General features: G+C 36.8%; 1 protein-coding gene and 1 pseudogene across 16 annotated transcripts in view; one reads left to right on the top strand and one right to left on the bottom strand.

The window, feature by feature from the left end:
• The first annotated feature begins 14,614 nt into the window (after positions 1–14,614).
• On the top strand, positions 14,615–18,153 carry LOC129397809 (transcription factor NF-E4-like; annotated as a pseudogene).
• A 5,363-nt stretch (positions 18,154–23,516) lies between these two features.
• ODF2L (outer dense fiber of sperm tails 2 like) overlaps positions 23,517–27,955 on the bottom strand; it is a 56,767-nt gene continuing 52,328 nt past the window's right edge. For 12 of the 16 annotated variants that reach the window (XM_008969592.6, XM_055116566.3, XM_055116557.2 and 9 more), the window contains one exon: positions 23,517–24,285. In XM_008969592.6, coding sequence (XP_008967840.1) covers positions 24,157–24,285 — 129 coding nt within the window. In that variant the 3' untranslated portion in view covers positions 23,517–24,156. Of the gene's footprint in view, positions 27,604–27,955 lie in introns of all 16 variants that reach the window. The other 4 variants (XM_063607134.1, XM_008969616.5, XM_055116569.2 and 1 more) reach the window with 1 other exon arrangement.

The raw sequence follows: 27,955 nt of genomic DNA, 5'->3' as shown, positions 1-27,955 counted from the left end.
TGACCCTGGTAGAGAGTGGAAGAGGAACTACACAAGGCGGAGAAGGAGGTGGGGATCATTGTGGGCCGTCTTAGACACTGTTCATCACAATTTGGAATATGAAGACCACTGTCATGCTTATTGCCAAATTTTTTTCCTGAGTCAGTAACTCATGCAGCCAAGAGTAACAGAAACCCAGCAACTGGTCATTTAAACAAGGAAGAGGTGTGTATATTTTATGCCATAAGAAGTCCCGAGTAGGAGGTCCACAGTTAGTACAGTAGGTCAAGAGCACCTTCAAAGAGTCTTCTGGCTTCTCAGCTCCACCACCTGGGGTGAATGAAGCAGCACTTCCAGAGCATACTAGAAAGAGACTGTGTGGTATCAGTGACTTTCTCTTTACATCTCATTGGCCAGAACCTTGTCAAGCAACTTTTATTTGTAAGGCAAACTGGGGAACTTTTAGATATTCCAACCTCTATAATAGATGACAGCAGGGAAAAACAAGGAAAACAGGTGTTGACTGAGGGCACATTATGTGTCACGTTTCCTAAGTTCAGCTTTTGAACACCACATTTTTGGGAGGGTGGATCATAATACAATCATTTATTGGAGCTATACTGTAACACAAGAGAAGTACAGGGCCCTGTACATAGTAGGTCCTTATTATTTCTTGAATGAATGTATTATATACTAGTGTTTAATATAACTTATAAGCATTAGCCTTATACAAGCATTTCCTAAAATGACTTTGTATTGTGTTTGTATTAATTGGGAAAAACAGATTTTCCATTACTATGAAATGAAAATAGTAAAAAGCATAATAATTCTACGTGCCTTACTTTTTCTTAATTTCTAGATTTGTGTTCCAGGTTTTGATCCATGCAGGAAACACTGAGCCCATTTACACTTCAGCTCTGTGATTCCTCTGCTTCCCCCCGTGCCCCCAAACCTTCTCCTCCTATCCTACAGCCCTGCGTCACACAGAAATTCTTTTTCTATCATTGTTCTTCTTGGTTCAGAATTTGCTTTTTTAAAATAAGATAAAAAAGACAAAGTGATAGGGCAAGTTGATTACATATATTCCCTTTAGAAAAAAAAATTGATGTTATAAGAAACTAACTTTGTAAAAGGGACAACCCAAAAAACAAATTGCATTCCGAAAATACCAGGAAATGCCAACATAGCATTTTTGTACTTCAAAAAAAAGTCTTCAACTTTTATGCCAAAATAGACTTCAAAATTGAAGCTGTTAAAAATACACACTTAATTTAGTAGCTTTTAATTCACAGGGCTTTTTCATGGGTGGAGTTGCTAAGTGGTGAGTTGATTTTTGCCACAGAGGAGAAGACTGCCTCCATAAAATCAGACTTTTACTAAGAATAGACTTGTGGGCCGCAGGATAATTAAAAAGTGCTTGGCATAATTGAAGTTCTGGTGAGGAAATGATTAAAGTCATGGTTTGCATGTTGGGTGTATACAAACTACTTTAAAGCTTGGATATTGGAATGTGTAGCCTTCAAAGGATCATATTAAGATGAATAACATTTAAAATACCATTGATAAACTATATTTTTCATTTTTAAATAGAACTAGGATGACTAAAATTACATATTGAAATTATATATTGATTTGACATGAATAGTGAAACTTGCTATATCTATTAGAAATATAGAAAAGCATGTTTTTAAAAGTGTAGCTTATGTTCTTATTCAAAACAATGAAAAAAAAGTTTACTTGGCCATTTTAGCAATGATAAGACAATCTTAGTGCTGCTAAAATTAAAAGGTTCAAACATTTTCAATATTATTCAGTATCCCTAGGTTAGTGAGTTATCAAAATTTAAAGGTATTGATACTTAGTTCTTGTTACTTGTAAGAGAACTAGATACTGTTTCTCCCCCGGGCTAAATTATTTAAAGTTAAAGAATTAGGCCTTCTTTAAAGGTTAAGCAATATGATTAAGCAACAATGAATAGTGCTTAATTTGGACAATGGGATCTGGGATGAGAAGAAGCTGAAGTAATATTTTCACATCATATTCTTTGGTATTGTTTGAATTTATTTTTAATTTAAAAATTACTACTTTTGTAATTAAATTATTAATGATAAACTGAAGTTGAAAACTTTATAAGATCAAAATCCCTGAAGAAACAAAAATATAAAGCATGAAAAATAATTGCCTTTATTGAAACTTGAAAAGTAGCCTTATATGTGATATGAATAAATAAGTTTCAAAACAGTAAGATCCAATCCTAAGATTTTATTAAGCCCAAATTGAAAAACTTTTAGATTACATATTATTTTTTGCTGTAGATTTTTTAGAAAAAAATCTATCCTAATAAATCAGGAAACCCCAAATCCCTCTTCATTAAATACCAATGACTCTTGAGTATTTGGAAGGAAATACTGCCTTCTTTAGCTCTTTCACAATAATTCTGAAGTAACATTAACGTGCTTTTTTAACAGTCAAGTTCCCGGTATAAATGTGCATCCCTTCTTACGATTTACAGGGGATGTTTTAATTTGTCAATGAAAGAAATTTATAATAAATAACATAAATTTCAAATTTGGCTAATACTTTCTACAATCCCTTAAATGATTTAGGGTTTGTTTGGAATTTTTTTGTATGATTAACTTAGAGCCTCATCTAATTTCAAAGCTATTATGATTATGAGAAACTAGTGTAGGCACTTGTTTAGAACTGTAAAGGTTGACAGTGTTCTGAGTCTGTCCTAAATATGACTTTAAAATATGATAAATATTTACATCATTATGTAAATAATATAGACACTGGAAATAAAATTAACACATGAGCAACAATGCAGTAACAAAGAACACAGAAAAATTCTGTGACTTGTTAAATCAAACATCACATTCGTTCCCCAATAAACACACACAAATACACTGGAAAATAATTAGACAAACCCATAAGTTAAAATCAGACCAAAAATATAAGCAAAATAATAATTTTCTTTTTCCTAATTAAAAAAAATAAAAGGAATCTGAAACAAAATTGGTCTCCCTCGACCCCACTTTTTCCTCGTGTATTTTAGTTGATGGCACTAACTGGTACCTGATCAGCAATCTGTGCATCCCTCCCAACAAAAGCCAATGAGTCACCAAGTCATGTGGATTTCATGTTATCAAATTTCATGACTTTATCCCCTTTTCGCTATTCCTACCATTGCTACCTTCCTTGTTGTTTACTAGACTATGACACAGTCACCTATTGGGTCTCCCAGCCTCCAGTGTTCCTTCTCCCTCTTCACCCATTCTCATCCTTCCCAACAACATAGTGTTATTTCATGGTCACCAGAGTTATCTACATAAGTGAAAATTTGACCACATATGTCCTTGTTTGGACAGAATTCTAGAAAAGATGGTGTCAGGCACATTTTCTCTTTCAAAAATTCTACTTTGACAAGGAGAGAATAGACAGACAGTAAAATATCTGGATCTTAAGTCAGATGATTTAATGACATTGATCCAGTGATGATAATGTTTAAAGGGACCTCTGGGGTAAAAAAGGATCCAGGGAAACACAGCAAAAACGCTTACGCCACCCACAAAAGAAAAAGAATTTGAAGGCCTCAAACATTTCTTCCGTGGGTGTCAGAAGACAGGAAGTAACATCTACAGAGCTTTGAAGGAAACAGTTGTAACTCCAAGATTTTCTTCCCACTAAAGTTTCTGCTCAGGTTTCCACATGTAAATGAAGGCAAGAAGGAAATCATGAATATGAGAACCCTAAATATATTCCAAATACAGATAATTACTGAATAAAATGTTTAAAGCATATCCTAGAAAAATTAAAGGTAAAACAAAAATAACAATTGAGTGTTGATACCAAAAAGAACATGACATCAGCTAACAATATAATTATAAATTTAAATGATTATTTTATACATGGTTACAATCTTAGTTTTTATTATTATCATTTTTAATAATAATTTAGCACATTCGTAGGTTATATAGTGATATTTCCATACATATAATATATAGTGATCAGATCAGGGTAATTAGCATATTGATCATCTCAAACATTGATCATTTGTTTGTGTTGGCAACATTCAATATCCTCTTAACTATTTGAAAGTATATATTAATATTTATTTTTATAAAAATAATAAATGAGAATTTTTAATCTCAGACTGGGAAGAAAAGATGGGAAAGTATCAAGTTCTTTATCTCCAGGAGAAAGTACTGAAACAAAATAACAAAGAACAATAGAAACAATGAAATTGGCACAATTTATCATACAAATATGAAGAAAAAATATGTAGAGGTTGCAAAAGTATGTAGAATAAAAATACTAGATATATAAGGAAAAATGGGCAGAAAAGTATGTAGAATAAAAATACTAGATATATAAGGAAAAATGGGCAGAAACACACTCTCTGTAGGAGAATTTACAGTATTAATCTATAATAGGTAAAATAGACACAATAAAGAAGATATAGAAATTTAATAATGGAGTAGAGAAAGATACTTAATAAATTCCCAACAGCAGAAATTATGAAGACCTTATTTTTACTACACAATAGTTTACCCTTATCCTCAAGGGATACATTTTAAGACCCCCAGCGGATGCCTGAAACTGAGGACAGTACCAAACTTTATATATACTGTATTAGTCTGTTCTCACATTGCTATAAAGAAATACCTGAGACTGGGTGAAGAAAAGAGGTTTAATTGGCTTATGGTTCCACAGGTTATGCAAGAAGCATGGCAGCATCTGCCTCGTAGGAGGCCTAGGGGAGCTTTTACTCCTGGCAGAAGGCAAAGCAGGAGCAGGTGTCTTACATGTTACAGGAGCAGGACCAAGGTTGGGGGAGGTGCCACACACTTTTCTATGATGAGATCTCACGAGAACTCGCCTGCTATCACAGAACTAGCACCTAGAGGGACAGTGTTAAACTATTCATGAGAAACAGCCCCACCTCCCACCAAGCTCTAACTCCAGCACTGGGAATTACAATTTGACATAAGATTTGGGCGGGGACACAGATCCAAACCATATCATATATTGTGCTTTTCCAATACATACATAACTATGATAAAGTTTAATTTACAAATTAGGGATAGTAAGTGACTAACAACAACAATAATAAAACAAAATAATTATATCAATATACTGTAATAAAAGTTACATGAATGTTGTCTCTCTAAAAATATCATATTGGATTGTACTCACCTGTTTTCTGACCATGGTTGACCATGAGTAACTGGAACCATAGAAAATGAAACCATGGATGAGGGGAGGATTGCTGTGATTAAAAAAATAAAGAAAGAATAACTTTAAAAACATAAATGTGAAATAAGAAAAATAAGAACAAACCAAAAGCTCAAAAAAATGCAAACCACACACATGAATCTGCAACATACACACTCACTCTTAAGTGAAGTAGCCAAAAGTCATATGTCAAATTTATGAAGACTTTCATTATTAAAAAATAAAATAAATTACTACAGTGAATTAAAGTAGATGAAAAAACATAGATATATTTGTATATTCCATGTTCTGCAAGAATACACTAAAATTAAAACAAAACATTTTGTAGCTTCTGGAGGTTGCTACGAACTCACTCATTATTCTGCAAATTGAATCAAATATTCATCTTTTCCCTTATAACCTGTATGTGAGGATAAGCACAGTTGATGAAGGAAAGTTCTTCACAGAAAAATCACAGTGAATAAATGCAGAACAATGACAAAATTAGAAAAATCACTATTTTGATTCCTTAATAAAATAATGGATCTTGGCAATGATTATCGATGGCTGCTTAAAATCATTAGGTTAAAAAGTTGATCTATTTTCTCAAAACTTCTCTTCTCACTTCATTTCATTCATTTGATCTTCAGTAGTTGAACGAATCGGCTACTGAAGCTTGTGCATTCGTCGTGTAGTTCTTGTACCACGGTTTTCAGCTCCATCAGGTCATTTAAGGACTTCTCTACACTGGTTATTGTAGTTAGCCATTTGTCTAAGAAATGAGAAGAGAAGTTTAGAGAAAAAAGAGTAAAAAGAAAGGAACAAAGCCTCCAAGAACTATGGGACTATGTGAAAAGACCAAATCTACGTCTGACTGGTGTACCTGAAAGTGATGGGGAGAATGGAACCAAGGTGGAAAACACTCTGCAGGATATTATCCAGGAGAACCTCCTCAACCTAGCGAGGCAGGCCAACATTCAAATTCAGGAAATACAGAGAACACCACAGACATACTCCCCGAGAAGAGCAACTGCAAGACACATAATTGTCAGATTCACCAAGGTGGAAATGAAGGAAAAAATGTTAAGGGCAGCCAGAGAGAAAGGTCGGGTTAACCACAAAGGGAAGCCCATCAGACTAACAGTGGATCTCTCGGCAGAAACTCTACAAGCCAGAAGAGAGTGGGGGCCAATATTCACTATTCTTAAAGAAAAGAATTTTCAACCCAGAATTTCATATCCAGTCAAACTAAGCTCCATAAGTACAGGAGAAATAAAATCCTTTATAGACAAGCAAATGCTGAGAGATTTTGTCACCATCAGGCCTGCCCTACAAGAGCTCCTGAAGGAAGCACTAAACATGGAAAGGAACAACTGGTACCAGCCACTGCAAAAACATGCCAAATTGTAAAGACCATTGATGCTAGGAAGAAACTGCATCAACTAACGAGCAAAATAACCAGCTAACGTCATAATGACAGGATCAAATTCACACATAACAATATTAACCTTAAATGTAAATGGGCTAAATGCTCTCATTAAAAGACAAAGACTGGCAAATTGGATAAAGACTCAAGACCCATCAGTGTGCTGTATTCAGGAGACCCATCTCATGTACAGAGACACACATAGGCTCAAAATAAAGGGATGGAGGAAGATCTACCAAGCAAATGAAAAACAAAACAAAACAAAAGGCAGGGGTTGCAATCCTAGTCTCTGATAAAACAGACTTTAAACCAACAAAGATCAAAAGAGACAAAGAAGGCCATTACATAATGGTAAAGGGATCAATTCAACAAGAAGAGCTAACTATCATAACTATCTATGCACCCAATACAGGAGTACCCAAATTCATAAAGCAAGTCCTTAGAGACCTACAAAGAGACTTAGACTCCCACACAATAATAATGGGAGACTTTAACACTCCACTGTCAACAAGACAGAAAGTTAACAAGGATATGCAGGAATTGAACTCAGCTCTGCACTGAGCGGACCTAACAGACATCTACAGAACTCTCCACCCCAAATCAACAGAATATACATTCTTCTCAGCACCACATCGCACTTATTCAAAAACTGACCACATAGTTGGGAGTAAAGCACTCCTCAGCAAATGTAAAAGAACAGAAATTATAACAAACTGTCTCTCAGACCACAGTGCAATCAAAATAGAACTCAGGATTAAGAAACTCACTCAAAACCACTCAACTACATGAAAACTGAACAACCTGCTCCTGAATGACTACTGGGTACATAATGAAATGAAGGCAGAAATAAAGATGTTCTTTGAAACCAATGAGAACAAAGACACAACATACCAGAATCTCTGGGACACATTTAAAGCAGTGTGTAGAGGGAAATTTATAGCACTAAATGCCCACAAGAGAAAACAGGAAAGATCTAAAATTGACACCCTAACATCACAATTAAAAGAACTAGAGAAGCAAGAGCAAACACATTCAAAAGCTAGCAGAAGGCAAGAAATAACTAAGATCAGAGCCGAACTGAAGGAAATGGAGACATAAAAAACCCTTCAAAAAATCAATGAAACCAGGAGCTAGATTTTGAAAAGATCAACAAAATTGATAAACCACTAGCAAGACTAATAAAGAAGAAAAGAGAGAAGAATCAAATAGATGCAATAAAAAATGATAAAGGGGATATCACCACCAGTCCCACAGAAATACAAACTACCATCAGAGAATACTATGAACACCTCTACACAAATAAACTAGAAAATCTAGAAGAAATGGATAAATTCCTGGACACATACACCCTCCCAAGACTAAACCAGGAAGAAGTTGAATCCCTGAATAGACCAACAACAGGCTCTGAAATTGAGGCAATAATTAATAGCCTACCAACCAAAAAAAGTCCAGGACCAGATGAATTCACAGTCAAATTCTACCAGAGGTACAAACCATTCCTTCTGAAACTATTCCAATCAATAGAAAAAGACGGAATCCTCCCTAACTCATTTTATGAGGCCAACATCATCCTGATACCAAAGCCTGGCAGAGACACAACAAAAAAAGAGAATTTTAGACCAATATCCCTGATGAACATCGATGAGAAAATCCTCAATAAAATACTGGCAAACCAAATCCAGCAACACATCAAAAAGCTTATCCACCATGATCCAGTGGGCTTCATCTCTAGGATGTAAGGCTGGTTCAACACACGCAAATCAATAAATGTAATCCAGCATATAAACAGAACCAAAGACAAAAACCACATGATTATCTCAATAGATGCAGAAAAGGCCTCTGACAAATTCAACAGCCCTTCATGCTAAAAACTCTCAATAAATTCGGTATTGATGGGACGTATCTCAAAATAATAAGAGCTATCTATGACAAACCCACAGCCAATATCATACTGAATGGGCAAAAACTGGAAGTATTGCCTTTGAAAACTGGCACAAGACAGGGATACCCTCTCTCACCACTCTTATTCAACATAGTGTTGGAAGTTCTGGCCAGGGCAATCAGGCAGGAGAAATAAATAAAGGGTATTCAATTAGGAAAAGAGGGAGTCAAATTGTCCCTGTTTGCAGATGATATGATAGTATATTTAGAAAACCCCATCGTCTCAGCCCAAAATCTCCTTAAGCTGATAAGCAACTTCAGCAAAGTCTCAGGATACAAAATCAACGTGAAAAATCACAAGCATTCCTATACACCAATAACAGACAAACAGAGAGCCAAATCATGAGTGAACTCCCATTCACAATTGCTTCAAAGAGAATAAAATACCCAGGAATCCAACTTACAAGGGATGTGAAGGACCTCTTCAAGGAGAACTACAAACCACTGCTCAACGAAATAAAAGAAGACACAAACAAATGGAAGAACATTCTATGCTCATGGATAGGAAGAATCAATATCATGAAAATGGCCATACTGCCCAAGGTAATTTGCAGATTCAATGCCCTCCCCATCAAGCTACCAATGACTTTCTTCACAGAATTGAAAAAACTACTTTAAAGTTCATATGGAATCAAAGAAGAGCCTGCATTGCCATGACAATCCTAAGCCAAAAGAACAAAGCTGGAGGCATCACGCTACCTGACTTCAAACTATACTGCAAGGCTACAGTAACCAAAACAGCATGGTACTGGTACCAAAACAGAGATATAGATCAATGGAACAGAACAGAGCCCTCAGAAATAACACCACACTTCTACAACCATCTGGTCTTTGACAAACCTGACAAAAACAAGAAATGGGGAAAGGATTCCCTACCTAATAAATGGTACTGGGAAAACTGGCTAGCCACATGTAGAAAGCTGAAAATGGATCCCTTCATTACACCTTATACAAAAATAAATTCAAGATGGATTAAAGACTTAAATGTTAGACCTAAAACCATAAAAACGCTAGAAGAAAAGCTAGGCAGTACCATTCAGGACATAGGCATGGGCAAGGACTTCATGTCTAAAACACCAAAAGCAATGGCAACAAAAGCCAAAACTGACAAATGGGATCTAATTAAACTAAAGAGCTGCTGCACAGCAAAAGAAACTACCATCAGAGTGAACAGGAAACCTACAGAATGCGAAAAAAATTTTGCAATCTACTCATCTGACGAAGGGCTAATATCCAGAATCTACAAAGAACTCAAACAAATTTACAAGAAAAAAACAAACAACCCCATCAACAAGTGGGCAAAGGATATGAACAGACCCTTCTCAAAAGAAGACATTTATGCAGCCAAAAGACACATGAAAAAATGCTCATCATCACTGGCCATCGGAGAAATGCAAATCAAAACCATAATGAGATACCATCTCATACCAGTTAGAATGGCGATCATTAAAGTCAGGAAACAACAGGTGCTGGAGAGGATGTGGAGAAATAGGAACACTTTTACACTGTTGGTAGGACTGTAAACTAGTTCAACCACTGTGGAAGACAGTGTGGCGATTCCTTAAGGATCTAGAACTAGAAATACCATTTGACCCAGCAATTCCATTACTGGGTATATACCCAAAGGATTATAAATCATGTTGCTATAAAGACACATGCACACATATGTTTATTGTGGCACTATTCACAATAGCAAAGACTTGGAACCAACCCAAATGTCCATCAATGATAGACTGGAATAAGAAAATATGGCACATATACATCATGGAATACTATGCAGCCATAAAAAAGGATGAGTTCATGTCCTTTGTAGGTAGGGACATGGATGAAGCTGGAAACCACCATTCTCAGCAAACTGTCACAAGGACAAAAAACCAAACACAGCATGTTCTCACTCATAGGTGGGAATTGAACAATGAGAACACTTGGACACAGGAAGGGGAACACCACACACTGGGGCCTGTTGTGGGGTGAGGGGAGCGGGGGAGGGATAGCATTAGGAGATATACCTAATGTAAATGACGAGTTAATGGGTGCAGCACACCAACATGGCACATGTATACATATGTAACAAACCTGCACGTTGTGCGCTTGTACCCTAGAACTTAAAGTATAATAAAAAAAAGGTTGATCTAACTTTTTAATGAATGAATCAGTCTGACATCACGTGAAATCACTGACCCATTTTCACATTAATAAAAGTGTAACAATCAGACATTACCATACTCTTAGCATGATACAATTGAAAGCATATGGTATCACCTATGAAGAATACTTGCCAAAAAAATTTTAGACCTGAATTCATTCAAGATCTTGGACCTAACTACTGGTTTACAGGAAATAGAGGAGATGGAGAAACATCTTAAAATGTCATGAGCCAAATACAAATTGTGGGAACGCTTACAGGGCAAATGATCAAATTTATCCATAAATAAATGTCATGACAATACAGGAGAAGGCTGCTATAGACTACAAGAAACATATGCACCAAATGAAATATGTGGATTTCATTTTGATCCCAATATGAACAAGTCATTTGTAAAGACATTGTAAACATTATTGATACTTAACAGTGATACAATATTAACAATATTGCTAATTACAACCTTAGGCTGCTTATTCAGAAAAGGCCAAAGAATCAATTGGAAAACTGACAAAATTGATTAGTAATGTGACTAAATACAAGATAAAACTTTTACATTCATATATACTATTAATTACTAGAGGTTAATAATTCTTAATATCTACACGAAAATCCAAAATACTTTGAATTAATTTTACCAAGAAATGTGTGTAAGTGGTTTGAAGAAAACTACAGAATTTATAGAATTTATACTGATAATTAGAAATACTTACATAAATTGTCTTTATACTCTCTCTTCCAATTGCCTCAAAAATCATTACACATTAAGAATGCGCTTACCCATTTTGTAATACACTCTGTTCATTACCTTCTTACCAGTCTATTAATGAATAACATATTACAGGCAACTTAATTACTAGTTTATTTTAGTAAAAATGTCTTTCTTTACTTAGGAATCCCAAAATCATATACTGAAATATTTGGTTACAGAATTGTCTCATTATAAGAAGTTGGAGAATAACAATTGGATCATTTTGTCTTTAATGATTTGGGGTTGTTAATTCATTTCTGACTGTTCATAATTAGGAAGTTGTAGCCTCAAAGTTTTATTATGGGGGTCATAGCCTTTACCAATTCCAATGGCCTCACCTCATTAAACAACATTCTGCTTGGCTAACGCTTGCTACTAACATTCCTATGCAAAGCTCATCATCTCTAAGGTTCCCCCAACCCGTAGCAATCAGATGACTGTAAACCTGCCTACAGAATCTTGTTCTGGCTGTTCCTGTTACCTCAGTTTGAGCATTTATGTAATTACATTGTCCAACTATAATCTAATCCTAGTAAGAATTAATGCTGTGATCATAGACCATTGTTCTCTCTAGATATTTATGCTAGATAAAAGGATATCATAATTAATGAATTAAACTTTCATGTGTGAATATATTATGATAATCTTCTAAATCATCACTTGACTTGGTATCTAGCTAGGTATCACAGTAAACCCATCAATTAATTACATGTTCAACATTTTATAAATAAGTTTAAATAAAACACGTTTGTAAACTAGACATAAGTTCACATTTTGTATAAGTCAAGAGAGTTTTCTGAGACCTGTATAGAGAATTTGCATTCATCAACTGTAAAGAACTAAGAAAGTTATATACAGAATTAGGATAAAAACTATAATAATTTAAAAATAAGCATAAATTCTATGATTATATACCACTTTATGAAATGCTTACCTATCATTTTACTTCAGCCATATTCCCATTGCAAATGAAAAATTTTATCTCAGCTATTTCAAAGCCAAATTATACTGCACTTCATATAATGGAAATCATGTATCCCTCTGGATGAGGAAAATGCATACTACATGGAGAAAGAACAGAAAACAGAAGTGGAGGCAGGAGGCAGAATAACAAGACACCAATTATTGCTTCCATGCAACAAGTTGTGAATAGTCTAGTTGCACCAAGATACCCACATTGAGGAAGAACATAAGAAATCTAGCTCATGTACCTATCTCAGATCCAAAGGCATCTAGAGGAAGCACCAGTTCTCCCACCGGGAACATGAGATGTTCACCGGATCTTTTGTAAAAGAAAAGCTAGAACAAAAGAAGAAAGGCTGGTGATGGATTTCTTAAGGCACAAATGGATTACAAATATGGACAGATACTAATCTCAACTCATAAAGTGGAGTAACCTGGACAATATCTATGTTGGCTAGAGCCTTGGACCAGAATTTCTAGCTATAAGCAACTACCTCTTTTTACCATAGTTGGACATAACACGTATTATTTTCTACTGTGTCACAGTTTTCAAAATGTAGGGAAGCACTATTGCCAGGAAAAGAGTTATTACTCAACTTTGAATGTTCAGTATCAAGTAAAGCATCTGGTACATCCTTACAAGTGGGAACATGCTTTGAAAGCTTTGTGAAGAGTTCTGAAATCATAAATCTTTAATATTTTGTTTATATCAATATTTTGTACATAATTTAGAAGTGCTGTGGTTTTATATCTCATTAATATTTAATTGATGATATTTCAAGTAATACCTGAAGCTGATGTTTATTCCCATATACATGTACTTATTCAATTATCCATTTGTATTAAAATTATCTTACATTGCTAAAAATCAACAGTTAGGTCCCAGTTAGTGTAAAATGAATTCTGGATATGAGTCTTTGCTGGAGAAAAAATATATATATATTCATATAAATATATATATATATCTCCAATATTTTTATGTAATATTTTTCTATCCCTCTTTGTGCTACCTTTTCACTTTCTCAATTGTGACTTTTGATAAATGGAAGTTCTCAATTTTAATTGCTAATCACAAAGGAAACAATTTATCCAATTATAAATTTGGATTTATAATTTATATAATTTATAAAATTTATAAATCCAATTTGTCCAATCCTCTATGCTCTTTAAGAAGTCTTTACCTACTCCAAGCTATTGAAGATAGTCCTCTAAATTTTCCTCTAAAAACTTTGATTTACCTTCATATTATGTTCAATCATTCATCCTGAATAGATTCTGTGTATGGCTTGAACTAGAAATTAAGATTGTTTTCCATGTGCATATTTAACTGGTCTGGCACCATTTATTAAAACTACAATTCATTCCCAATATACTACAGTGTCATCTTTGTCATAAATCAGATATCATAAACCAAATGGGTGGATTTTGCCTCAAACTCTTTATTCTGTTTCATTGTTCTATTTGCCTTTGCTCCATTACTACTCTATTGTAATAAGTGTAGCTTCATAAGTTTTGATGTCTTGTAGTGTAAGCCCTTAAGCTTTGTTTTCCAAGATTGCTTTAACCATCCTTGGCCCTTTTTATTTAAATGTAAATTTTAGAATCAGGTTGTCAATGTTCATCTAAGAAAATAAAATGAGCTTTTGACTGGGATTGCAATGAATTTGTAGATCTACAGATCAATTTGGAAAGTTGACTAAGATCTTTACAATTCATGGATATATATCCTTCAATTTTTTAGATTAGAAAAATTTCAGTAGTGTTTTGTAGTTTTCAGTGTAAATGCCTTGCAGATATTTTGCTTGTCCTCAGTGTTTGACGCAATATTACTTAAAGGTGGACTATTTTTTTTCATGCTAGTATCAATGGTATTTTTAAAATTTCATTCCTATATGTTTATTTCTGCAATACAGAAATAGTGTGATTTTTGGTATACTGACCTATTCATATATATTAATAAATTCACATGATTATAGGAGTTTATAAATTCTTTTGGATTTTCTATGTACACAATAATGTCATTTGCAAATAATGCCATCTTATTTCTCCTTTTCAATTCTTATGCCTTTCATTTCTTTTTCTTCCTTATTGCACTGGATAGGACCTCCCATACAATTTTGAATATAAATATGTGAGAGCAGATATTTTTGTCTTATTTGTAATCTCAGGCAGACACTTCAATAATTTGCCATTAAGGATGATGTTTGCTGTAAGTTTTTGCAGACATTCCAACGTCTATTCCTAGTTTACTAAGAGTTTTCATTATGAATGGATGCTAAATTTTGGAGAATAAAGCAAATTAAATTAATTCAATTTTAAATATTAAACCACACTTGTATTTCTGAAATAAATTCCCATTTGATAATCATATATTCTCCTTTTTGCATATTGCTGAATCCAATTTGCTAATATTCTGATTAGGATTTTTACATCTACATTCATGTGTGATATTGGAATGTGTTTTTCTTTAAAATGTCCTTGCTGTGTTTTAGTTATTGAGATTATGCTGACTTCATTAAAAAAAAGTTGAGAAGCATTTCCTCTTCTATTTTTGGAAGCTTTGGTTTATGTTACTTCTTACTTAATAATTTGAGAGAAGTCAGCAGTGAATCCTAAGATTTTAGAATGTATGTGTCTGTGGTCATAGTGGGGGGGTCTTGTAAGATTCTCCATGGGGCCTGAAGGCTTAGGGAGATGAATAACTCCTCCCTTCTCAGGCCCACTCCCAAGGCACAAGGCCACTTCTGTCAGCAGCAGGCAACAGCAAGATAGCAGAAGCAGGAAGAGAGCCTGCCAGAAGACACCTACCCTGGCCGGAAGACACGTACCCCTGAAGATTGAGAAAGAGGACATCTGGGTACAATGTAGCAGTTACGTCAGACTAGGACACTTTCTGTTTACAGGAGTCTATAAAACCTTTTTGCCCTGTCCTCACTTGGGACTGACGCCACTGTAGGCCTCAGCCTGCCTGCACCCAGGTGTTCATTAAACAGCATGTTGTTCCACACTGACTCCTGCCTATTGGTGTCCTCGCAGGGTTCGAACTGATAAAAGAACCTTACATCTGGTGCTGAAACCCGGGAGGGGCTCCAGTCCATGTCCCTCGTGGACCTACCCCTCCATTCCAGAGAGCAGACAAAGGAAGCTCCTCAGTCTCCAGTTGCCTCTCTGTGCATGCACCTCAGTCACTGATCTCACCTACTGGTAAGTTTTCCCAGGAGCCCAGTTAACAGGTAAAAATCTGCACAGCCTCTCTTGGTTTCTCCAGTCTGAAAACCCAACATTGGTCCAAGAAGGCTCTGGCATGTGCCAGGCACTCGCTGATCATCTGGTCTTAGGGGGATGCCTCTACGCCATTTGATCCTGTTCCAGGAGCGAAAAACGCAGTAGTAACAATCGCTCCTTTTATCGTATCCCTCCAGCCATCCACAACAGTCTCCTTTTCCCTGTTCTCCCAAGCCTACCCTCCATTATGGGGAAACTCGTGGTCCTCCATTCCAAAAAAACAGCCCTCTAGCCTGCCTCATAAAAAACCCGCAAACCTTAGGCCTCACCTAAGGTTTGCCTAATGATATCCACCCTAAGTGTCTTGTCATTTTTTGCAATTCAGTCTGGCCACAATACGAATTGGATAATGGGTCCAAATGGCCCACAAATGAAACATTCGACTTTACAGTTTTAACTGATTTAAGCAATTATTGCCGACGACTGGAGAAATGGGGAGAAATTCCTTATGTCCAGGCTTTTTTGCACTCAGATCACAACTCGACCTCTGCAATTCTTGCTCACCTGTTCAAATCCTTCTCCTCCATTCTTGCTGCCCTGATCACCTTTCTCCTCCTGACCCTACCTCTTTTTCCTCATTCAATCCAGCTGACTGCTGTCTACCCCTCCCAGCCCCTACCTCTTCCTCTCAACCGTCTTCTTTAACCCCCCAAGCCTCCTCATTATATTCTCAACCGCCATCTTCCCAGCTGCCCTCTTCCTAGCTGCCATCTTCTCAGTCAGCAGTATCCACTTTTTCTTCTGCACCGTCCCCTCCTCAGGACAATTCTAGAATTGCCTGTACCCATTCTCCTCCCCCACCACCCTCTCCTGAGGCTTGTAAACCTATCCCAACACCTTATGCCCCTATCTATCCTCCACTGCCTGTTAACTCATCCCCCCTTTCCCCTTCAAACACTCAGCAAGAACCACTTCCGGCTTCTTCCTTCTCTCCTGCCCATACTCACTTGGGTGCCATCTTTGGCCCACGCCCCACCCTTACTTCAGTGCAGGTGCTAGAGTGCCCACTTTGGGAAGTAGCAGGAACTGAAGGTGTTTTTAGAGTTCATGTTCCCTTCTCCCTCACTGATCTCTCTCAAAGTAACAAAAGACTCAGTTCATTTCCAGAAGACCCTACCTCTTACATTAGAGAGTTTCAGTACCTCACCCAGTCTTATGAACTAACCTGGCATGACCTCTATGTTATCCTCTCTTCCACCCTCACCCCAGAAGACCGAGACGACCATATCTGGACCCTAGCTCCGTCACATGCTAATACAATTCATCACCAAGCTCCTGCCCAGCCTACTGGCACAGAGGCAGTCCCCAACCAGGACCCCACTGGGATTATCAAGACAGGACCTCTGGACACCGCCATTGAGACCACATGATTGTGTGTCTCCCTGCAGGACTCAAAAAGGGTGCCCATAAAGTGGTAAACTATAAAAAACTTCCAGAAATCACCCAAGGTCCTAATAAAAACCCAGCCCTTTTTCTCTCTGGTTTAACTGAAGCCATGAGAAAATATACCAACCTAGACCCAGCAAGCCCAGAAAGAACTACTATCTTAAACCTTCGGTTCATCTCCCAGTCCACCCCTGATATTCGGTACAAGTTTCAGAAGCTTGATGATGGCCCTCACACCCCAGAATGAGACCTTCTTAATTTAGCCTTCAAAGTCTTTAACAATCATGATGAGGAAAGTAAAAGGCAAAAACAGGCAGAGTTTCAAATGCTTGCTTCCACCATCAGGGGCCCTGCAGGCCCACAGGGTCGCAGCTCCACAAGGAAGCCTCCTAGCAATCCACCTCCACCTGTCTGTTTCAAGTGTGGCAATGAAGGCCACTAGTCCAGACAATGCCCAAACCCAGGTAAGCCCACCAGGCCGTGTCCCCTCTGTGAAGGACCCCACAGGAAGTTGGACTGTGAGTGGCCCCTACAAGGACTGCCCCTTCCTAAGCCGCCCAAAACCTCCTACTCGAATCTCATTGTCCTTGCTACTGAAGACTGATGGTGTCCTGGAACGGATGCCCCGGCAACTACCATCGCTTCATCTGAGCCAAGTGTAACCCTGATGGTGGCAGGTAGGCCAGTATGGTTTTTTTTTAAATTAATATGGGACAACCTACTCTGCTTTACCTAATTTTTCAGAACCCACTCAGTCCTGCCAAGTCTCTGTTGTGCGAATTGATGGACGAGTCTCCAAACCCCAAGCCACCCCTCCACTTTTCTGCTCCCCACACACCTTTTCCTTCACTCACTCTTTCTGAGTCCTGCCCTCATGCCCAACTCCGCTCCTAGGCAGAGACGTCCTTTCAAAACTCCACACTATCCATTTCCACATTCCCCACAGTACCCAACGCATCAACCCAGACCCCTCCGGGGCTTCTTTCTTCTGCTCCTCCAACCTCCCACCTTAAAACATGCAACTTTTCCTTATCCCCCATCCATAGTTAACCCCGCTGTTTAGGATACTTCCAGACCCTCAGTTGCAAAACACCACACCCACCTCCGCATTACCTTTAAAGAGACCACCCAGTTCCTATCACAGAAGCAGTATTACATCCCCCAAGCAACTCTCATAGGCCTAAAGCCTATCATTTCTGGCCTCCTCGCCAGTCACCTACTCCACCCAACAAATTTCCCTTTCACACACCAATTCTACCTGTTAAAAAGCCAGATGGAACTTATCAATTAGTCCAGGATCTCAGGCTTATTAACCAAGCTGTACTCCCAGTATGTCCAGTAGTTCCTAACCCGTATACTTTACTCTCCACAGTTCCCTCCAATACCACCCATTTTTCTGTTCTAAACCTAAAGGATGATTTTTTTCCCACAATTCCTTTACACCCTGATTCCCAAAACCTCTTTGCCCTTATGTGGGAAAACCCTGACACCCACCTTTCACATAAGCTCACCTGGTGCGTACTACCTCAAGGTTTTAGAGACAGCCCCCACCTTTTTGGAAAGGCCCTTGCTCGAGACCTCTTTACCTTATCCCTAAAACCATCCACTCTCCTTCAATATGTTAATAATCTGCTCCTATGTAGCCCCTCTCAAAGAGACTGCAATGCCCATACCATCTCTCTTTTAAACTTCTTGGCAGAACAGGGGTATCAGGTCTCCCCTAAGAAAGCACACATGCACCCCCTCAGTCACCTATCTAGGCCTAGCTCTTACCCCGCAAACCCGAAGGCTCCCAACGGACCGCATATCCCTCCTCCAGTCCTTCCCGCTCCTGCAAACTCAGCAAGAAATTTTCTCTTTTCTAGGACTAGCGGGATATTTTAGGCTCTGGGTTCCCTCCTTCACTCTACTTGCCAAACTGTTATACCAAGCTGCTAAAGGCCCTCTCCATGAGCCTTTAAAACCTGCACAGCCTATTACCCAATCTTTCCGTCTACTCCAGAAGGCTCTCATCTCAGCCCCCGTCCTCACTCTCCCAGACCTCGCCAAACTTTTCTCCCTCTATACCGACAAATGGCGTGGAGTTGCACTATGTGTTCTAACCCAGTCTAAGGGACCCACCCTCCAGGTTGTTGCCTACCTCTCTAAACAGCTTGAAGCCACAGTTCTCAGATGGCCTGCCTGCCTCCGAGCATTGGCAGCAGCTGCTATCCTCACCCTTGTGATTTGTCTGTTCTTATCTTTTGATATTTTATTGTTGGAAATCACATTTTTATTAATTTCTAAAAGTTCTTTCTATGTCAGGCAGGAAAAAGAAAGAAGTCTTTGAGTATCGAATATACCATACAGTATTGTGCTTGGTATTTTAACGAGTCATTTGAAATTAAAATTCTTATTTCTTGAAACGCTTACACTACCATATGTATACTGTCAGAAAGTCTTAAATAAAAAATTTCAAATTAAACAAGCTCAAAATAGTGAAATCAAGTTATACTTCTAGCCTGGAAATGCAAATTTATGAAGTTTTAAGGTAATTAACTATGTTTGTCTATAGAAGTTAAAGCAAATTTAATAAATATAGACAAAAATGAGTTTTAGGATTACATTCAGGTGACATTCTAGAAGTTTTCCTTGGCATTATTACAATGAAATTATTTCTTTTTTAAAAAAAATTTCAATAGTTCTTGGGGAACAGGTGGTGTTTGGTTACATGGATAAGTTCGTTAGTGGTGATTTCTGAGATTTTGGTGTACTCATCACCCAAGCAGTTTACACTATACCCATTGTGTAGTCTTTTATCCCTCCCCTCCCCACAACCCTTTCCCGGAGTCCCCAAAGTCCATTGTATCATTCTTATGCCTTTGTGTCCTCATAGCTTAGCTCCCACTTATGAATGAGAACATATAATATTTGGTTTTCCATTTCTGAGTTACTTCACTTAGAATAATGGTCTCCCACTCCATCCAGGTTGCTGTGAATGCTGTGATTTTTTTTTCCTTTTTGTGGCTGAGTAGTATTCCACAATGTATATGTACCACATTTTCTTTATCCACTCATTGGTTGACAGGCATTTAGGCTGGTTCCATATTTTTGCAATTGCAAATTGTGCTGCTATAAACATGCAAATGCAAGTTATTTTTCACATAATGACTTCTTTTCCTTTGGGTAGATACCCAGTAGTGGGATTGCTGGATCAAATGGTAGTTTTACTTTTAGTTCTTTAAGGACTCTCCATCCTATTTTCCATAGTGGTTGTACTAGTTTACATTCCCACCAGCAGTGTAGAAGTGTTCCCTTTTCACTACATCCATGCCAACATCTATTCTTTTCTGATTTTTTTATTAAGACCATTCTTGCAGTAGTAAGGTGGTATCTCACTGTGGTTTTAATTTGCATTTCCCTGACCATTAGTGATATTGAGCATTTTTTTCATGTTTGTCGGTCACTTGCATATCTTCTTTTGAGAATTTGTCTATTCATATCCTTTGTCCACTTTTTAATGGGATTATTTTTATCTTGCTGATTTGAGTTTGAGTCAGTTCCACAGGCTTAACAGGAAGCATGACTGGGATGCCTCAGGGAACTTACAATTATGGTGGAAGGCAAAGGGGAAGCAAGCACATCTTACCATGGCAGAGCAGGAGGAGGACTGAGAGAGTCGGGGGGAACTGCCACACAGTTTTAAATCATTGAATCTCATGAGAACCCAGAAAACAGCAAGGGGGAAATGCACCCCCATGATCCAATCACCTCCCACCAGGCCCCTCCCCCAACACGTGGGGATTACAATTTGAGATGAGATTTGGTTGGGGACACAGAACCAAACCGTATCAGGTGTGTGGGTTTCTATTCCTTTCTCCATGTGCATACCAACATATGTGAACCTATATACAGAGAGGTGTTTAATTACAAAAATAAACATGATTTTGTGACTTTTTTCACCTAAATATAACGAATAAACTGCAAGCCAGCAGATAGATCAAATTCATTCTTTAAATTGCTGTATATTTTTCCAGCTACAGACCCTGCTGTGACTCACTTTCTAAGAGGACTTCATTTGCTGTTTGCTGCAACAGACCTGCTGACCTCAGAAAACCTTGAAGGGGCTCTCTAGTGAAGGGCTTTCCAATCTTTTTAGTTGGGAAAGAACTGCTGCTTGAGACTGAAAAGATCTGGGAGCAAAACAGCTCCTCATAGAAAGTTATCAGATGGTAAGAGGTCTCACAGGCCCATGAGAAATGAAGCCACTGCATCTCTTAACACTTAATTTGCTACTGCCCAAGAGATGTGCACAACAGGGTGCTGGCAGATGCTGAGGAAACCATAGCTTGAGTAGGCCAGGAAAAGTTAAATTCATTTATGGGGCATGAGAAGAAAGATGACCAGTACAACAGAAATAAGAGAGATGTCTACTGAAGCAGAACCAATGGAAGAGACAGAAGATAATTTTAATGAAAAATATCATGGAATTATAGAACTAAAAATAGAAAAGATTTTCAGAAATTAAAAACTACCACGATTTCTTAATTAAAAGTTCAATATCCAACAGAAAAAGAGAATGACTGACTTTGAAAATAACATTAGTGGTCAGAAAAATCGCTGGAGGAAATACCTCATAAGAGACCCAGTGCAGATAACCTGAGGGAAAAGACCAAGAAGCATGGAGGTCAGATCCAGGAGCCAACTAAAGAGGAGGAAAGGAACATGAGAAGTAATAATAACATAGATAATGGAAGAAAACATTTACAACTTAGAAAGTATTGAGGGCCTGAATATCAAAGATAAAGGGAAAATCCTGCAGATCTTTTAGTACTGTGGGGAAATGGGCTTTCTGGCTCAAGGGCCTCGCTGACATTGAATTTAGGTCACATACCAGGTAAGCCCTAGGTACACACAACGTGTGTACCTAATGCTTCACATGGAAACAGTATTAAGCAGAGATTGTTAAATTCTAGCATTCAGCAACTTTCCTTTGTCATGTTGTCACTAGGAGCTAAATACCAACCTTAGGAACTTTGTGGTAGTCTTTTCCTTCCACAGTCTATCTAAAGCTGCAGGCACCAATTTTTAAATGCCATAAGCACAAATTACTTTGGTAACAATAAAAAATTAAAAATATGAGAAAGGAGGTATTCATGGGTAAGACAAATGCATTACTGTTATAAGAAACTACTATCTTTATTTATGAAATGGATACAGAGGTAGTATGGTGAGAGTTAAGAGCAGAGCAGAGACTCTGGATGTCTGCCACTTACTAGCTGTGCGACCTTGGGCAAGTTACCTAACCTTTCCATGTCTTAGTTTCCTGAAAATTAAATGAGTTAATATATTATCACAATTATTAACTCTGGCACATAGCAAGTGCTTAATCAATCATAGCAGCGCTGCTGCTGCGCTGCTGCTGCAGTGGGAAAACGGCTCTGTACACAGAACTTTAATGTTGCAGACTTGAATTTAAATGCCAACTTTAAACAAGTTTCATACCACAGCCATGGTAATTAATCCTTTTTGCTTACATTTTTCATATCTAAAACAGGAGTACGAATACCTGCCTCTTTCAACATCTGTCCATCTATCCACAAACATCAACTGAGTGCCCAGATATTTATATGACTAAGATACATTTCGGCCCTTAAGGAGCTTACAGTTTAGTGAGTAAAACTCAAGAGCTTTGCTTTCCTTTCATGTGGGCATTTAAGGCTCCCTTTGCATTAGGAGGTAAAGAAAGGGCTGCAAGGGTCAAGTATGTTTTTAGTATGATGAGTACTAAGATTTTTTTTTAAAGTGACACTAATCTTGTTAGCAATTGTTGGGTAAAAAATGTGGCCAGTTCTGACACTCTGTGTTTTGCTATTTTAAGAAAAATACTATGAACCAACTGGATCACTAGAAAGTAAGCATCTGTGGATAATATGACAGTCTTAAAAGTGAGGGGATCAGAGGGGACCAGGCCCCCATCTCTGATCAGAAAAAGAGCATAAAACATCTTAAAGAGATATTTCTGTTCATAGGCTGGAACTGTGTAGTTCACAACCTGCCTTTTTTAGTGATCTTTTAAGACCTGAGTGTTCCTCTGAATTAACAGCTCTCAAGTCATTGTCCAAGAGGAGTCACTATTACTTGATCCTTTGTAAACCACGTCATCCCCTTTTAGAGTATCCTGCCTTGGCACACACAGTGGGAGATTATAGCAAACAAGTTCTTTTTCAACTTGGACAACTTTATCCCAATACTAAAGACCTTATTTTAAAGCTTCTTGATGTTAAGAGTGCTTATTTTGATCATCCCCATGAGTTGGCCATGGAAAGGGTGGGATAAGCTGTTCCCCTTTAATCTTTTATTTAACTAAGGGGCTCTAGAATGTCTAAAATAATAATAATATCAGATAATCATTAGTATAAAATGAATAAAAGAGAGTACAAATTGAAGACAGCCTGAATATTCTTTATAATGAAAGAATGCATGACCACGTTTTCATCTGTTATTAGCAGTTGGTACTTAATAGCGATGACTTAAAATTGTATACTTAAAACCTAACAGAAATTATAATGGCAACTCAGCATATACTTGAAACAATATTAAGTGTAGTATACTGAGACATTTAGTAGCTTTAGAAAGTATGTAATTACACCATTATTAAAAATTAAAATTCAGAATATTTTACTTTATATTTATATATCACAATATAAAACAATTATATATATTATTTAAAATCATATTGACTAAGACTTACTACAAATTCACTTGAATGGTGGCTACGAACATCACAGAGAATGAATCTGACTTCCATGTCTATGTGTGAGAAACATATTCTAACAACCAATTTAATTTTAAAAGAAATTAAACCAAAGATAAATAAGAATTATCCAGCAAACAGGAATAGTAACAACTATCCTATTTTAAAGTTTCAGTTAGATAAATTATGTTTCAAAAATCTTTACATAAAAACCTCTAATACTACCACTCATAAATCATAAAATGTAACTGGTAGTATATTTATTTTTTTACCCAATCACATTTTAGACTCATAATAAAAATCTACTACTTAGAGAAAATAAATTTGACAATTTATTCAAACATTGTTACATAAGAAGTTTTAAGAAACTGTAAATAATTCTTAATACTCTCATTTTGATTTTCCGACTTCTCAAGACTATTTTGTACTTCTTTCAAACACACTTCCTGATGTTGTGCTTTCTAAAGAAAAAAGGAAAAAAATACAGATAAGCAATAATAGCATTCATTCCAAAGGACCAGAGTCATAATATTAAAAACATATATACAATAACTAGATAATTCTTTTTGATTTTTTAAAAGAATACTCACATCTGATGTGTTCATTCTTAGAGCTCACTCTTTAAAATTAATAATTAAAGCACACACGGTTGATCTTCACTGATATAATTTATAATATACATTCATTTAGCCCCAAATTATTACATATTTAACATGATTAACTTAATAGGTTAACAACTGTCATAATTTCACATGTAACATGATATATTTTCATACTAGTTTTTGCCATTTTCTGTCTAAAAATTCACATTTTATTCCAAAATAATTAAATGTCTTAAAAGTTGATAGAATTCTAGTTTTGATAATGTGAACATTTTCTTAGAATCCCTTAAAAAATAAAACGAATTCTTCATATTACAGTGGTTCTTTGAGGAAAAAATTTAAAACCGCAATACATTTTTTTAACTAAGGTGCATATGAATTCCTAAGTAGGTGAATTCACTGACAATGCTTTAGATAAAGACAGGTTGCAAATATCATCTAGCTTCCAATTAAAATATAGACACCTAGATAGAAAAGAGAGAACTTTTACATCCTTCATATCAGGTGTTCAATGACACCTGATACCTTCTGAAACTGAGCAATGCCCAGCTCAGGAAATGGGGCAGGTAAAAAACAATGAGCTAGGCTGGGCAGTACAAAGTCACAGGATGAATACAATGAGTTTTACTCAACAATTTGGAAAGAAAAATAGTAACACATACTTATTTTGTAGGGTAGAATATAAAATGTCAATGGATTTTAGGATAATACATAAGACTTCAAAGACATTTCAGGCTTCCCGAGGGGTGCCTTGGATTAAGCTGCTGAGGTCATCCACAGATCTGTACATCCATTCTGCACCACCCTATTAGGGTACTTGGACAGAAAATACAAAAAGGCCTGCAGGTAAGCAGGGCACTGTGGGAGACACCAGGGATACAGACGACTATGAGACATGCTTTCAGAGTGCTTACAATTCAAATGGGGCTGAAGCAGGTATATTAAATAAATACTGCCCACTTAACAGTCCCCTGGAAGGCATAAAACACACAAACTCATTTTTCAGCAATGTTTAAATCTATGCTTAGAATTCTAGAATTTTACTAGTACAAAACTTATCAGGTTTAACAAAACATCAGATCTTTATTTTTTTTAATTTTTATTATACTTTAAGTTCTGGGATACATGTACAGAACATACAGGTTGGTTACATAGCTATACACGTGCCATGGTGGTTTGCTGCACTCATCAACCCGTCATCTACATTGGGTATTTCTACTAATGCTATCCCTCCCCTAGCCCTGCCACGCCCTGACAGGCCCTGGTATGTGATGTTCCCTGCCCTGTATCCATGTGTTCTCATTGTTCAACTCTCACTTATGAGTGAGAACATGCGGTGTTTGGTTTTCTGTTCTTGTGTTAGTTTGCTGAGAATGATGGTTTCCAGCTTCATCCATGTCTCTGCAAAGGACATGAACTCATCCTTTTTTATGGCTGCATAGTATTCCATGTTGTATGTGCCACATTTTCTTTATTCAGTCTATCATTGATGGGCATTTGGGTTGGCTCCAAGTCTTTGCTATTGTGAATAGTGCCACAATAAATATACGTGTGCATGCGTCTTTATAGCAGCATGATTTATAATCCTTTGGGTATATACCCAGTAATGGGATTGCTGGGTCAAATGGTATTTCTGGTTCTAGATCCTTGAGGAATCGCCACACTGTCTTCTGCAGTGGTTGAACTAATTTACACTCCCACCAACAGTGTAAAAGCATCCTATTTCTCCACATCCTCTCCAGCATCTGTTGTTTCCTGACTTTTTAATGATGACCATTCTAATTGGTGTGACATGGTATCTCACTGTAGTTTTGATTTGCATTTCTCTAAATGACCAGTGATGATGAGCTTTTTTTCATATGTTTTTTGGCTGCCTAAATGTCTTCTCTTGAGAAGTGTCTGTTCATATTCTTTTTTTTCTTGTAAATTTGTTTAAGTTCTTTGTAGATTCTGGATATTGGCCCTTTGTCAGATGGATAGATTGCAAAAATTTTCTCCCATTCTGTCGGTTCCTGTTCACTCTGATGATAGTTTCCTTTGCTGTGCAGAAGCTCTTTAGTTTAATTAGATCCCATTTGTCAATCTTGGCTTTTATTGCCATTACTTTTGGTGTTTTAGTCATGAAGTATTCGTCCATGCCTATGTCCTGAATGGTATTGCCTAGGTTTTCCTCTAGGGTTTTTATGGTTTTAGGTCTTACACTTAAGTCTTTAATCCACCTTGAGTTAATTTTTGTATAAGGTGTAAGGAAGGGATCCAGTTTCAGTTTTCTGCACATGGCTAGCCAGTTTTCCCAACACCATTTATTAAATAGGGAATCCTTTCCCCATTGCTTGTTTTTCTCAGGTATGTCAAACATCAGATGGTTGTAGATGTGTGGAGTTACTTCTAAGGCCTCTGTTCTGTTCCATTGGTCTATATATCTGTTTTGGCACCAGTACCATGCTATTTTGGTTACTGTAGCCTTGTAGTATAGTTTGAAGTCAGGTAGCGTGATGCCTACAGCTTTGTTCTTTTTGCTTAGGATTGTCTTGGTTATGTGAGCTCTTTTTTGGTTCCACATGAAATTTGAAATAGTTTTTTCTAATTCTGTGAAGAAAGTCAATGGTAGCTTGATGGGGATAGCACTGAATCTATAAATTACTTTGGGGAGTATAGCCATTTTCATGATCTTGTTTCATCTTATTCATAAGCATGGAATGTTTTTCCATTTGTTTGTGTCCTCTCTTATTTCCTTAAGCAGTGGTTTGTAGTTCTCCTTGAAGAGGTCCTTCACATTCCTTGTAATTTGGATTCCTAGGTATTTTATTCTCTTTGTGGCAATTGTGAGTGGGATCTATTTATTTTACTAGCTTTAGCCAAGTACTAGGGACATTACAGCAAAACCCACCTCATTTATTTTTTCAGAGGCTTCAATTACACAAAAAAACAGCACACATATTTTACAGTATCAGAAAGTCAAATGGTGAGTTAAAAAAAAGTTTAGAAATAAATGGAAGGCCTGTGCTAAATTAAAGGTGATTGACGTTTTGTTCTGACTAAGTTGTCATGAAACTTTTGATGGCAATAAAATCGAATTGTGCATGCCAAAAATCATTTAACTCTTGAATCTTTTAGGTTTCCAACTTTTTAGACACTTGGGAATTTAAAAAATAGATTTCATGGAGTCTCTGGATCCTGGAAAAAACACAGTATCATTATTCTCTATGTCATTATCTAGTAGACAGTTATTATGTAATTTAATCATGAGTAATGCTAGCTTTCAGAATATTCTATGCCAATTGACTGTTTCATGAGTATTCAGGAAAAAAAAACAGAAGACTAATTAAACACAGTCAATTTGGTATTTTCATTTCATGGCTGAGTGGACTAAAGCATCCATCTCACATGTATATCTAACAATACTGAATGTTTAATACAAAATTATAACTTTCTAAAACAAAATATTCATTATTCAAGACAGATATAAAACTCACTTGTAATAATAGTTTAAATTGTGTTTATCTTTAAAAAATGAAAAATTCATATC

This window comes from Pan paniscus, chromosome 1 (genome assembly GCF_029289425.2).
Source record: "Pan paniscus chromosome 1, NHGRI_mPanPan1-v2.0_pri, whole genome shotgun sequence".
NCBI lineage: Eukaryota > Metazoa > Chordata > Mammalia > Primates > Hominidae > Pan > Pan paniscus.
Note: the sequence above shows the minus strand (reverse complement) of the source record. Positions and strands in the feature narration are given on the sequence as shown.